The 13,801-nt window shown below is 41.5% G+C and overlaps 1 protein-coding gene across 1 annotated transcript in view; it reads left to right on the top strand.

Annotated features, from left to right (window-relative positions):
• Positions 1 to 7,496, top strand: part of Stx12 (syntaxin 12) — a 29,919-nt gene extending 22,423 nt beyond the window's left edge. Inside the window, exons 6-9 of the mRNA XM_028759936.1 lie at positions 352 to 457; positions 2,512 to 2,584; positions 3,651 to 3,733; positions 5,435 to 7,496. Coding sequence (XP_028615769.1) covers positions 352 to 457; positions 2,512 to 2,584; positions 3,651 to 3,733; positions 5,435 to 5,527 — 355 coding nt within the window. The 3' untranslated portion in view covers positions 5,528 to 7,496. The remainder of the gene's footprint in view (positions 1 to 351; positions 458 to 2,511; positions 2,585 to 3,650; positions 3,734 to 5,434) is intronic.
• Positions 7,497 to 13,801: the final 6,305 nt, after the last annotated feature.

Here is a 13,801-nt window from a genome sequence, read left to right as displayed (position 1 = left end):
GTTAAACCTCTGGATACTTCCTTTGTCTAGCAAGTCCTAGCAAGACTGCAAAAACCAAAACCAAACAAACAAGCAAGCAAACAAACAAACAAACCCTAAGTGGAAAAGGCAAAGAGGCCTGTCTTCCATATTCTGCCTCATCTCATTTTTACCTGTGGCTGAAGTTTTATTTTCTTTGTATCACATCTTTGCCTCTGGATGAGAAATACAGCCCACAGGGATTTTGTATTGATAGCAGAAGCATTGGGTCCTGAGTAGCATCTTCCTAGGTTCTGCTGTCAGCAGAGATGTAGTTATATCTCCTCATACCTTAGAGAGAAGGAATCAACTGGAGTGCTTGTCTCCCTGTAGCCATGAGGAGTGGAACCAGATGCAGAGCCAGGAGGAAGAGGCGGCCATCACTGAGCAAGACCTGGAACTTATTAAAGAGAGGGAAACGGCGATTCGGCAGCTGGAGGTGAGAGGCAGGCTATGGCTTCTGTTTGACTCAGGTGTCTGCAGATATTAGGGGATTTTTTTTGGGGGGGGGGCAGGTTAATATGAAAAGGGCTAGATTGAGTCTTTGTGTGTTTTATATTATCTATCAATTTAGTTGTGGCAAAATTTAACTACTGCTGTGTTCTGTTGGCCTGAGCACTCAAAAGTGCAGATTCTTGCTCAAACTCCACTTAGCATATGATCTCTGGGAGAGACACATGCATGGAAAACAGCAAGGCGATTTTTTTTAGAGTTTTCCAATCTTAGTGGCCATCTCCAGGTTAAGCAGTGTTCTGTGTGAAAATTTCCTTCTTATAGTTTGGATAGCCTAGCAGAAAGGAAGGCTCCAGCTCTGCTTTTGTACATTCTAAAGTTCAGTTCCAAGTATAGTTCTTGTCACGTCATTGGAACCATTTTTGGTGTGGGGTTGAAGGAAAGTTCTATAGGCTGTCTTTGGCTCCTTGAGCTCCATAATGACCCTACAGAGTAAGTTCTAGGGCAGCCAGGTCTATATAGAGAAACCCTGCCTCAAAACAAACAAACAAACAAACAAAAAAAGGCATTTAAAAAATACTGTTAAAACTATGATCATAGCCGGGCAGTGGTGGTGCACGCCTTTAATCCCAGCACTTGGGAGGCAGAGGCAGGTGGATTTCTGAGTTCGAGGCCAGCCTGGTCTACAGAGTGAGTTCCAGGATAGCCAGGGCTACACAGAGAAACCCTGTCTTGAAAAACAAACAAACAAACAAACAAACAAAAAACTATGGTCATATGCTGTGGTGGTTTGAATGAGTATTGCTGCAGTTGTAGATTATTTGGGAAAGATTAGGAGGTGTGTTTTAAGTTTTTAAATTTTTAAAATTTAGTTTATTTTGTATTTTTATGTTTATGAGTGCTCTTAGGGATCAGAAAAAGGGGTCAGATCCCTTGGAACTAGAGTTCTGGGTGGTTGTGAGCTGCCATGCGTATGCTGGGAATTGAACTTGGGTCCTCTGCAAGGTCAACAACTGCTCTTAACTGCTGAGCTATCTGTCTCTCCAGCATTTAATTGGGGGCTTGCTTACAGTTTAGGCAGGCAGGCATGGCATGGCATGGCATTGAGGCAGTAGCTGAGAGCTTACATCTGATCCACAAGTTGGAGACAGAGAGAGTGAAATTGGGCCTGGCTTGGGCTTTTGGAACTTCAAAGCCTACTCCTAGTGACACACCTCCTCTAAGAAAGCCATACCTCCTAATCCTTCTTGAATGCCCCACCACCTGGGGCAATACTTATTCAAACCATAAACCACACCTTATGAACATACCTTTAATAGGCACCAGCCCACTGTTCTTCCACTGACTTGTGTTACACCATGGCTTATTACCTATGAAAGTAAAAGCCTGAACATAGAGAATCTTGCCTCTATCACTGCTGGGAATACTGTGCAGCTGAGCCCACCAAGCTGGGAAGTTATTAAACTTTTTCAGTCAGAACAGTGATGTCCTTTCACCCTGCCAACCATTGTCCAGGATCGAAGTTGTTTGTCAGTTGGAAGCTGTTTATTGGGCATCATCCAAGTGACACAGAATCCATAGACCCAGAGTCTGCCCTGGAGTAACAGTCTCCTTGGTTGTTTGTCTTCTATGTGTTCCTCAGGCAGCACAGTTCTATAGAAGCCATTTAAATTCTCTAGTCAAAAGTCCGAGTAGTCACTGACATTGGTCTGCTCTACCTAGAGCTGTCACACTGAGCATGTGTCCAGCACAGCACTCCAGCGTCTGGTGGATACTGTTCAGACTTGGGTGCTCTCACTAGTTCTCAGGTAACGTGCAAGTACTATTGGTCAATGAGTGGGTTTCATGTCTTTTGTTCTACATTATTAGGTAAGCAGCAATAGATAGTTTTCTATTCATGGAGAAACCTTTAAAGCACATGTGATTGTTAATCTTTAGAGAAGGAAAGGAAAGAAATCTTCTAACATGTTCCTTAATGTGAGCTAATTGGTTGTTATTTTTTTTTGTTGTTGTGTTTTGTTTTTTTCTAATTTCCCTTAGGCTGACATTTTGGATGTCAATCAGATATTTAAAGATTTAGCTATGATGATCCATGACCAAGGTGATCTGATTGGTATGTACTGTTAATACATCTAACTTTAGGGTGAGTACAAAGAACTTAGTAAGATGGGTCACTATAAACTTAATTTAGGATTTTTTTTTTTTAATTTCTGAATTCATTTTCTTATACAGTCAACTATAGAGGCTAAAGAGGGTGCTTTGTGGTGAGCCTTGTTCACTTGTTATAGCCTGCAAGTCTGTTAGAGAAAGAGCTGTCAGCACCCCAGCTTTGAGCTCTAGACTCTTGTGGGATTATGGGGTTAGTAACTTTTAAAAGCTTTTTAATGTGGAAATGATCTGAAATTTATAAAAAATCTGCAAAATAAAAACAATACAAGAAATCCTTTATATATCCCTGCCCAGAATTTTTCTAGTTAATAACACTCTGCCCCATTGACTTTGTGATGTACCCCTATCTGTATGTGCAGAAACATAAATATGTGGTCTGCATGCTCTCCCTGTTCCCCAGTCTTTTTTCTTGAACCCTATATAGGTGAATTGCATAATTAGTAATCCCTTGCTATTAAATATGTCAGTATTTATTTCTGTTCTCTTATCATGTTAGAAACATGTAGCTGGGAATGGTAGTGATGCCTATAACCTCCGCACTCATGTAGATATGTGAAGGTCAGGAGTTTAGGCCAGCATCAGCTACGTGGCCTGTCATTGAGGATGCTGAGGCCAGCTTAGACTACATGAGGCCCTCTCTGAAAAAAACTAAATGAAAAGTAAATTTTGATCTCATGGCTGGCTGGTTTGGACGATAATGGAAAATCTAAGGTCTGTGCCATCAAATCTACTCAGAGAGGCTGGATAGATGACACAGCAGCTGAGAACAGAGGCTGCTCTTCCAAAAGACTATGGTCTGATTCCTAGCACCTATATACCGGCTCACAACCATTTGTAACTCTAGTTCTGAGATCCAGCACTCTCCAGGCATGTACATGGTATACAGACATACATGCAGACAAAACATCCATATACTTTTTTTTTTTAAAAAAAAAAGAAAATTTGCTTGTTTGTTTCTTTCAGTGTTGAAATACCTGAATGTGCTGATATGTGCATTGTACTTTTTACAGATAGCATAGAAGCCAATGTGGAAAGCTCAGAAGTGCATGTGGAAAGAGCTACTGACCAGTTACAGAGAGCTGCTTACTATCAGGTAAAAGCCAGTATCAAGAAAGTCACTCTGTGCTGTAGACTCAGTGACCCTCCAGGCTGTGCTAACACATGCTGGCAGCTGCAGTCTTCTGCCCGAGTTTGAGCTGGAGGCAGGCAGTCATAATTTGCAGCTCCAATCCCATTTTTAGTATTTATCTTTGCAGCTAGATATCCAACACTATCAACTCCTGAATAACTACTTACACAGAAGCTGTGTGGCTGTAAAGCTGTCATGAGCTAGCTTAATGCCTAAAGCCTAGCATGATGCTAACCTTATTTCCTAAATGGAGGGACCATTGGGAGAGTAAGAGCTGTACTGAGAGCAGAGCTTCGGCGGTGTATGCTGACTATTGACTTGGCGTGGTGCCTCAGAACCCGCTTGTGAATAAGCCTTAGCCATCAGGGAGCTGGGCCCAGAAGGGGATCCTCGGCTTTGTGACTTGCATGAGTCTTTTTTGTTTTGTTTTTTTGAGATGGGGTCTCACTGTATAGTCCTGGCTGGCTTTTTTTTCTTTTCTTTTTTGTACAGCAGACTGGCTTGGAACTCAGAGATTGTCTTGCCTCTGCCTCCCATGTGCTGGGATGAGTCCTCTGAGTCTATAATTCATGTTTTAGATATTAGAAATGATGTCCTCACTTGCTGTTGCTTGGCTCTTTAGAAGTAACTAGCATTTTAGTCATTTTCTGTATCCCTAGGGTAGCTGTGTTCTACCTGAGGATGTGCATGATGATGTTGAGTTTCATAATGATATTCTTGAAAAACGGATGATTTTAGTTTACAGTAGTAAAAGAGTAATCACGTCTACTCAGTATAGTATGTAGGAACTAAAAGATGTTAATGAGATTATAGCAGAAAAGGACGGTTTGTGCTAAATGCTAACAAGAAGAACATCAAACTTACAGTATGGTCCAGTTATTCCAGACAGGAATGTGCACAGATGAGCGAGTAGGAAGAGCCTGGTGTGCTAACATGGGCCTGTAACCCAGCTCTCAGGAGACTGAGATAGTGGATCTCTATAGATAAAGTAACCTGAACTAGAGAGAGAGAGAGAGAGAGAGAGAGAGAGAGAGAGAGAGAGAGAGAGAGAGGGAGGGAGGGAGGGAGGGAGGGAGGGAGGGAGGGAGGGAGGGCCCGACCCCTCCAGACCAGCCAAGGCTATATATATCTCAAACAACCAAACAAACAAACAAACAAACAAGAGGGCAGAAAGAAATAGAATCTTATGTTAACAGTCTTACCTATGAAAATTTTCTTTCTACTGCTTGTATATTTTACAATGAGCATACAATCTGTGATAGGTATGAAGTGGGTTATTAAAATACATACACAAGGGCCTCGGGAGAAGGCTCAGTGGTTAGAGCAAACAGCAGCTCTGGAATCCAAATGCTTAGCTTCCACAGGTGGATGTGGCAGCTGCTTGTAATTCCAGCCACGGAGGTAGAGGATTCAAGAACAAACTGACTAGTAAACTGAGACAAGTCATCTCAGCAAATAACATCTAGAACAAAGCACAGCACCTTTGCAAATGTGTATTTGGGAACAATTACACTTGCAGTGCTTAACCTAGTGTGCACAAGGACCTGGGTTAAATCTCAGCAGTAAAATATAAGGATGTTCTGAATGATGAGTCAGATTATGATGCACTCTGAATCTTAGGTATAGAAATGTTTCATGAGTGTCTTTAAATATTTCTTTCCTCAGAAAAAATCTCGCAAGAAGATGTGTATCCTCGTGCTTGTCCTGTCAGTGATTGTTACAGTCTTGGTAGTTGTTATCTGGGTTGCTTCTAAATGAAGTGTGCTTGCCTCAGAGCCTTCTCCTGCTGAGCTGTTTTCAAGGGCAAGTGCTTGATGGAGTCTTGCCAGAACAAACTGACCACAGAAGAGAGTGTGTACCAGAGTGTCCTGTGATAATTTAGCTAGAAACTAACTACTAACTAGTCCTTGGAATTAGACCATGGACACAGTATTTATCAATTTATGCATACATTCTATTCATTTCTCAAATAACAAATTAACTTATGTATTTTCCTTTCTCTTGTATTTTATTGCCCTTTATTGCAAGTGTTTATTATTGACAGTTCCATTGTGGATATTCTTTTTTGACAGGTGACACTACATCATAATACTGTCTTTTTGTATATACACAAACTTTACCATTTTATGAGTATCTGAGATAAATTTCCTTCTGGAGCCAGCCTATTAAGAGTCTGAGAAACTGTACAATATGCCAGCAATTTTTATTATTTAACATTTTGATTTGAGTTTCTAAGGGATCTGTTCTCTGTTTTGTAAGATTTTGGCACTATATATAACTGGGGAATAAGAACATTGCACCCATGACTTTGGATGAAATGAGAAGAACCTGTCAGAGTGGGCCCATTGCCAGGGTGTGTGAGAAAGTCTGGGTTTGAGGTAAATTGACTTTATTGTCTGCTGGTGTTGTTTACAGAGTCCATCCTCGAACACTAAGCCATCCCACTGCTGTTTTAAAGAGGATCTGATCATTACCATTCTTATAGTCAGTTGGGTCTCTCTCCCACCTGCCTGCATAGAACGAGAAAATTAGGCACAGCATAATTTTGGAAAGCAAATAAGGATTGTTTGGAATGATCCCATCTTGTTCACTTGTGGCTTTCATTCTGGTGAATGATAAATGTTGCTGTCAAAGGCTGATCCCAACCCTTGTAAGGGTTGCCTGGCTTTGATGGCAAGATTTTGAGATTTAGACTGAAGTGGGGTTTAAAACTCAGTCTGTGAACCTGTTGATAAAACAAAGCAAAGGTTCATCTTGTAAATAATACTGGTTTAGTGATGCTAGACTTAGCCTAATTTATGAACAAGAGATCAAATTCTGTGTAGTTTTAGATAAAAACAGTTTTAATAAAAGGTTTCTGTCTTGTATATAAATGTTGTCTACTGCCCTTTTTCACAGGCCTAGAACAGTCAAGAGAGCGTGTAATTGGTTTAGGCTCTCAGATCAATGTGAATTGAGGCCGGAAATGTCAGCTCATCCTTCACTGAACTAGAGGATCTGACTACTGTGGTTATATTTATGTTTGTTTCTTCTATTCCTCATAATGTTACTTAATCTTGTTCTACACTAATGTGATCAGTAGAGAAATAAGGGCCCAAATGCATAAGTTTCTCTGCACCTTTGCACCATCCTACCTACTTAATACCAATAAACATTTAAAAGCTTTTGTAGTTATTTTTATGAGTTAGCATCCTAATGACATAGGTACTGTTCTGCCATGAAAAAAACCAAAACAACAAAAAAACCCAAAAAAACAGCTTCAAGAAGACTGGAGAGCGGGTAGGGTTTGGCGTGGGAGTAGAAAAGGCATTGCTGCCTTCCTTTGAAAAGCAGGACAGAGAGCAACTATGGTTTGCACACACTTCTAATCCTAGTACCTGAGAAGACAAGACAGGCAGGTTGTGAGTTCAAGGCCAGACTAGGATAAATGAGAGATTTGAGATCAAACTCTGTTTTTAAGAGAAAGACGGTGAGGAAGAAAAGCTGTCTGCATGACACACTGACCTGCATGGCAGCTTCAGAGAGAAACCCTTGTTCTCAGATTGTAGTCGGACTTGGACACATCATTTACAGTCCAAGAAATAAAAAAATGGAATCTGTTGTGACAAGCTATTGGAAACAACAAAGTGGCTGTGATAGTGTGTTACTGTAGTGGCTGTCACGATGGCTGTAGGAACTTGGTCTGGAGTTGTAGCGCTTTTCAAGAAGAATAAACCTGTTCCTAGAACCTGCTTTGTACCTGATTGTCTTTGGAGGCACTATGGTCTGGCTCAGTGGCTCTTGCCTTCATATTAGAAAGGTTTTTAAAAAGTGCTGAAGCCCTGGTCTCCCTACTCAGAGATTCAACTTCCATTTGTCTTGTGTATTTCCTGTTTGCAAGTCAAAAACTAGACTGGAATAAAAAAGACCTGAGGAACCCTGGACTACCAGCGAGCTGCTGAGAGTATTTGGACAAGTTGCTTAGCTCATAAACCTCATGTTTTCTCAATTGCTTGCATCTATCCTGTCTGTCTGCCTGTCTGTCTTTTTCTTTTTCTTTTTTTTTTTTGTTTTTTTGAGACAGGGTTTCTCTGTATAGCCCGGGCTCTCCTGGAACACACTCTGTAGACCAGGCTGGCCTCGAACTCAGAAATCCACCTGCCTCTGCCTCCCAAGTGCTGGGATTAAAAGCGTGTGCCACCACCGCCCGTCCTGTCTGTCTGTCTGTCTGTCTTGTCTTATCTATCTATCTCTATCTATCTCTATCTATCTATCTATCTATCTATCTTTATTAGTGTAAAAGTCCTAACAGATGTCTAGTCTGAACGTACAAATTGTAAATATGTTTCTGTATTTCTCTCCACTTTGCATCTCATGTTCAGCCTCCTGTATTGACATTGAAAAGTTCTAGGAGTGCTGAGTACTTTTTAAAAAGAGAAAAAAGAAGGCTGGAGAAATGTCTGAACAGTTAAGAGCACTGGCTGCTCTTCCAGAGGTCCTGAGTTCAGTTCCCATCATGGCTCATAACCATCTGTAATGGGATCCAATGCCCTCTTCTGATGTGTCTGAAGACATCGACAGTATACTCATATACATGAAATAAATTTTTAAAAGAGAGAGAAAAATAAAGGTTTTTAAATTTTATTTTCTCTGTATGAATGTTTACCTCCATGTATGGCTATGTACCACGTGCGTGCCAGATGCCTTCAGAATTCAGAGCAGGGGTCAGATTCCTGGAACTGATATTAGAGATGATTGTGAGCCACCATGTGGGTGCTGGGAACCAAATCTTGATTGTCTGCAGGAGCAACAAATACTCTTATCTGCTGAGCCCTCTTTTCAGCACCTCCAGCGGTCTCTTAAAATGAATTAGTGCTATGTAGAGTTAATGAAAGTATTCTGGCCACTTCACTGGTAATGTTTCACAGTAAGAACTTGATACATATTACATTGTTGCTCTCAGAGCATTTGTGTGTGTGTGTGTGTGTGTGTGTGTGTGTGTGTGTGTGTGTGTGCATACCCACATGCACATACGTCTTTAATTTCACTAAGTAGTACCTACTCACATAGTATGCAGTCTGTAACATTCGAACTAAACTTATACCTCAAAGTGAAATTACCAGGCAGGCACAGTAATACAGGCCATGAATCTTAGCACTCAGGAAGTAGAGGCAGGTAGATCTCCATGAATTCAAGGCTGTCCTAGCCTATATAGCAAGTTCCAGACCAGCCAGGGCTACATAGTAAGACCCTGCTTTGTTTTGTTTCTGTTGTTATTAGGGTGTTTTTATTATTTATTTATTTATTTAATTTATTTTTTTATTTATTTATTTTTAGTTTTTCGAGACAGGGTTTCTCTGTGTAGTCCTGGCTGTCCTGGAACTCACTCTGTAGACCAGGTTGGCCTCGAACTCAGAAATCCGCCTGCCTCTGCCTCCCAAGTGCTAGGATTAAAGGCGTGCACCACCACTGCCCAGCGGTTTTTGTTTTTTTTTAAAAGGGAAGGAAGGAAGCAAGCAAGGAAGGAAGGAAGGAGAATAAAAGAAATTACCATTCGGTTGGCAAAATAAAACACTAAGTCCTCATATTCTATTATTTGGTTTGATTTGTATTTTCTGTTCAGAGACTATTTTAGTCATGGGAATGAAGGTTTTGCTTTTGGTCACTAAGTACAGACTACAGAACTCATGTCATACCTCAGTCCATTCTGTTTTTCAGGACTGAGAGTCCCCTGCTTTCTTCCATGTTTTCCAGACATGGATGTTTAGCCCTAAGTGTCAAAGGATTCTTTCCAATACTGCTTTCTAGCACTACAACATACAAGTACTTTAAAATCTCTAACTAGAGTTTAGAAGATATGTGTGTGTCTGTCTGTGTGTCTTGTGTGTGCCTATTGCCCAAGGAGGTGAGAATAGAGCATCAGGTCCCCTGAAGCTGGAGTCAGAGATTTAAAAAGCATTTAATTTTCAAAGAATAAAGTTATTTTGGTCATGGTGGCGATTGTGAGCCAAAGGCAAGTGGATCAGATAAAGACCTTTGATGCCAAGCCCGATACAACAAGAGGAATAGATGTTTAATGATACAGGTTTTAGAGTTGGATTATGATTAAAGAACAAGTTTTTACCTGTGGAGAAATGAGAATAATGCTATAGTAAAGTTTTGTTTTATATTTTAAAAAGATTAATTTATGTATGTGAATCCACCGTCGTCATTTTCAGACACATCAGAAGAGTGCATTGGATTCCATTACAGATGGCTGTGAGCCACCATGTGGTTGCTGGGAATTGAACTCAGGACCTCTGGAAGAGCAGCCAGGGCTCTTAACCACTGAGCCATATCTCCAGCCCCTTGTTTTGTATTTTTAATTGTCTCTGAGAGAATATTCTTTCCAATTTTTTTGTATGGGGGGACTGAGGGAAGTTCATACATATGTGTAGTGTGCATATGCATATGTGTATCATTATATGCTACGTATAACAGCATCCTTGGGTACTGTTCCTCAGGTGTCTGTTATTTTTGTTTGAGACAGGGTCTCTTCCAAACTTATTTACCAAGTAGGTGAGACTAGCTTCTAGGGCTTTGTCTTTCTCTCTTTTCTACTCCCTCCCCCCATAATTTATTGATTTTTTTGTGTGAATTTCATATCATATACACCCCAACCAAATGCACTAGTTACCCAGTCCTTCCATGTTTGCTCTCCACTCTTGTAATCTCTTCCAAAAGAAAGTAGAAAATAAAAAAATAAAAAACATCTTGCCGCTGGGCGGTGGTGGTGCACGCCTTTAATCCCAGCAGAGGCAGAGGCAGGCAGATTTCTAGTTCGAGGCCAGCCTGGTCTACAGAGTGAGTTCCAGGACAACCAGGACTACACAGAGAAACCCTGTCTCAAAAAAACCAAAACCAAAACCAAAAAAAAAAAAATCTTGCCATGGAAACTGCGGTGTGTCACACAGTACACCCCTTTGTCCCAACAACTTTACTTGCAAATATTTGTTGCAGTGAGTCATTGGTTTGCTTCGAGACCTCTGCCTTCTGCTATATACTGTCATCCTCACTGGGACTCCTCCATAACCTGTTGTTGCCCTGTATCATGGAAATCCTGCAGCTTTAGTTCTGCAGGACCTGTCCCTTCACATGCTCCAGCAGCTCACAGATGGGGTAGGTATTGGGGTGGGCCAGCTCAGTGCCCTGTTCCTATCTGCTTTCCATTCAGACTGACTATTCACCCTCATTCCTAGCTTTTTACATGGGTTTGAGGGCCCTAAACTTAGGCCCTTAGGCTTGCAAGACAAGTGCTTTATTGGCTGAACCATCATTTCAAATCCCACCCACATTATTGTTAATGCTGGGGAACAAACCTGAGACTTTATACATGTCATGCACAAGGACCTGGATTCTGGATCAAAGCCTCTGTACTACAAAAACATTTTTTAAAAAAAGGAGTATTTAAATATTAAAATAAGAAGATGGAGCGTGGGCTACAGCTCAGTGGTAAACTGTTTCGTCAACTTAGGTGAATCCCTGAATTGAACACCAAGCACTGGCGGGAGAAGGTGGTGATGGTAGATGGCAACTTCATTTGTAGTTCTTATAAGTTCTTATAGTTCTTGTAGATAAGGATAAGGCAGGAATGATAGCTTGAAAGAGGAATTTAAAGGCTTGAGATAGTGTGCGTGTGGGTATCCTTTGTGGAATGTTTGAGCCTTTAATGTCAGTAAGCTACTGTGCTAGATTTTCTTACACTTACTATACCTGGAAGGCTATCTGGGAGATTTATTGCAGTCCTTTTCTATATTTTATTTTTATTTTACATGTATTTTCCTTTCATCCATGTCTATACACCACATGCATGCCTAGTGCTGGGGAGTCTTAGAAGAGGGAGTTGGATCCCCTAGAAGTAAAGTTACAATGATTATGGCAGCTATGTAGGTGTTGGGAATCAAACCCAAGTCTTCTGCAAGAGCAACAAGTGCTTCTTATGGCTGAGCCATTGATAGACCCTTCATTTTTTTTTTTATCATGTTTATTTGGGATGGTCATGTATATGTCACAGAATGCATGTAGGAGTTAGACGACAACTTTCAGGAGTCTTCTTCCACTATCTGGTTCTAGGGATGGAACTAGGTTGTCAGGGTTGGAAGCAAACATCGTTACCTGTATAACCATCTTGCCAGCCCTTGTGTACTCTTACAGTGAATCAAGAAGCTAAGACAGGTAGCCTGCCCATGATCACACAGCTTGTAAGGATGGTCATCTTGAGTGTTCATACTTTAAACCACGATTATCCAGTATGTATAGTCTGCAACACTGACAGAAGCTGGCCTCACCACATCTTCAGATGGCTTCCTCTAAGACAAATCTATAGAAATAGCAATTTCTGCTTAAATTTTCACAAGCATTGTCTCCTTCACAACACCTTGCACACTTTTTATCTGTCACCCTGCTAAATGAAGCATTCTGCTTATAAGGTCTAGCCATATGTCTTTGTTAGGGTTTGACTGCTGTGAACAGACACTGTGACCAAGGTGACTCTTATAAGGACATTTAATTGGGGTTATAGGTTCAGAGAGGTTCAGTCCATTATCAAGGAAGGAACATGGCAGCATCCATGTAGGCATGGTACAGGAGCTGAGAATTCTACATCTCCATCTGAAGGCTGCTAGCAGAATACTGACTTCCAGGCAGTTAGGATAAGGGTCTTAAACCCACACCCACAGTAACACACCCACTCTAAGGCCACACCTTCTAAGAGTGCTACTCCCTGGGCTGAGCATATACAAATCACTACATTCCACTCCCTGACCCCCATAGGCTTCTTCAAACATCAGTCTATGGGGGCCATACCTAAACACAGCATAATGCAGAATACATTTAGTCCAACTTAAAAGGTACCCATAGTCTGTAGCAGTCTCAACAATGTTAAAAGTTCAAAGTATCTTCTGAGGGCCATTCAGTTACTTAACTGTAATCCCCAAAGCAAGCAGGAAACCACCTGAGCAAACTCCAAACTCTGCATCTCTTTCTGATTTTAAGGCGGTCTTCAGATCTCCAACTCCCTTTTCATCTTTGTTAGCTGCAAAAAACTTTTTCCTGGGCTGGTTCCACTCTGGTAGCAGTGTTCCTTAGCAGGAATCCATTGGCTGTGGTATCCTTAACATATTTTGGTCTCCAAGGCAACTTTAACTTAACAGTTTCTTTCAATGTCTGAGATCTACACATGATCTGGGCTCTTCCAAAGGACTTGGGTCACATCTCCAGTTCTGCATTCTGTAGCACTCTAGGCTCTGGTTTACTCCACTGCTGCTGCTGTTTTTGGTAATCATCCCAGATGGTATTGGCATCTCCAATACACTGGGGTCTTCCACTGCAACTAGACTTCACCAATAGACCTCTCACAGGCTCTCTTCATTGTGCCAGGCCTCATCTTCTTTGGATGACCCCATCAGTCCTGGGCTATCAATTGCAACGGAGGCTGCACCTTCAACAATGGCCTTCCATTGTGGCCTCTCACAGTGCCTAGCCTCAGCTGCTCTCTATGACCCCTTCATGCCTTCAAAGCCAGTACCACCTGGGTGACTCTTACATATTAGCAAGTCCAGCTGCAACATGAGGTACAACCTTGGCTATTTCTGGGACACAGCTTCTTTGTACTCTCAGAAAACACTTCCCAGAAGATTTCACTTCAGCAATGCTACTCTCTTCTTAGTCACCACTAATTTCTTAGCTCCAGTTAACCAGCATCAGTTGTCCCAGTAGTCCCTTCTAATTTTCACTCTAAGGCCAGAGCCACATGGCCGAAGCTCCTGAGTTCTGCTGCTTGCAGGGGCTGGAACATGGCCCCCTTGTTCTAGTACATTATCACCAGCTTTCTGTTTTCCAACTCCTTCATTGCCTAAGCTAGGCTGTCCTGGAACTTGCTCTGTAGACTGACTTTGAACTCAGAGATCTGCATGCTTGTCTCCTAAATACTGAGACTAAAGGTGTAGTCCACTAAGCCTGGATTTACATTTTTCTTCACCTAGAATTTGCTCTGTTCTAGGCTGTCCTTGAATT

Source organism: Grammomys surdaster, unplaced genomic scaffold, assembly GCF_004785775.1.
Source record: "Grammomys surdaster isolate TR1022 unplaced genomic scaffold, NIH_TR_1.0 126313, whole genome shotgun sequence".
Classification (NCBI taxonomy): domain Eukaryota; kingdom Metazoa; phylum Chordata; class Mammalia; order Rodentia; family Muridae; genus Grammomys; species Grammomys surdaster.
Note: the sequence above shows the minus strand (reverse complement) of the source record. Positions and strands in the feature narration are given on the sequence as shown.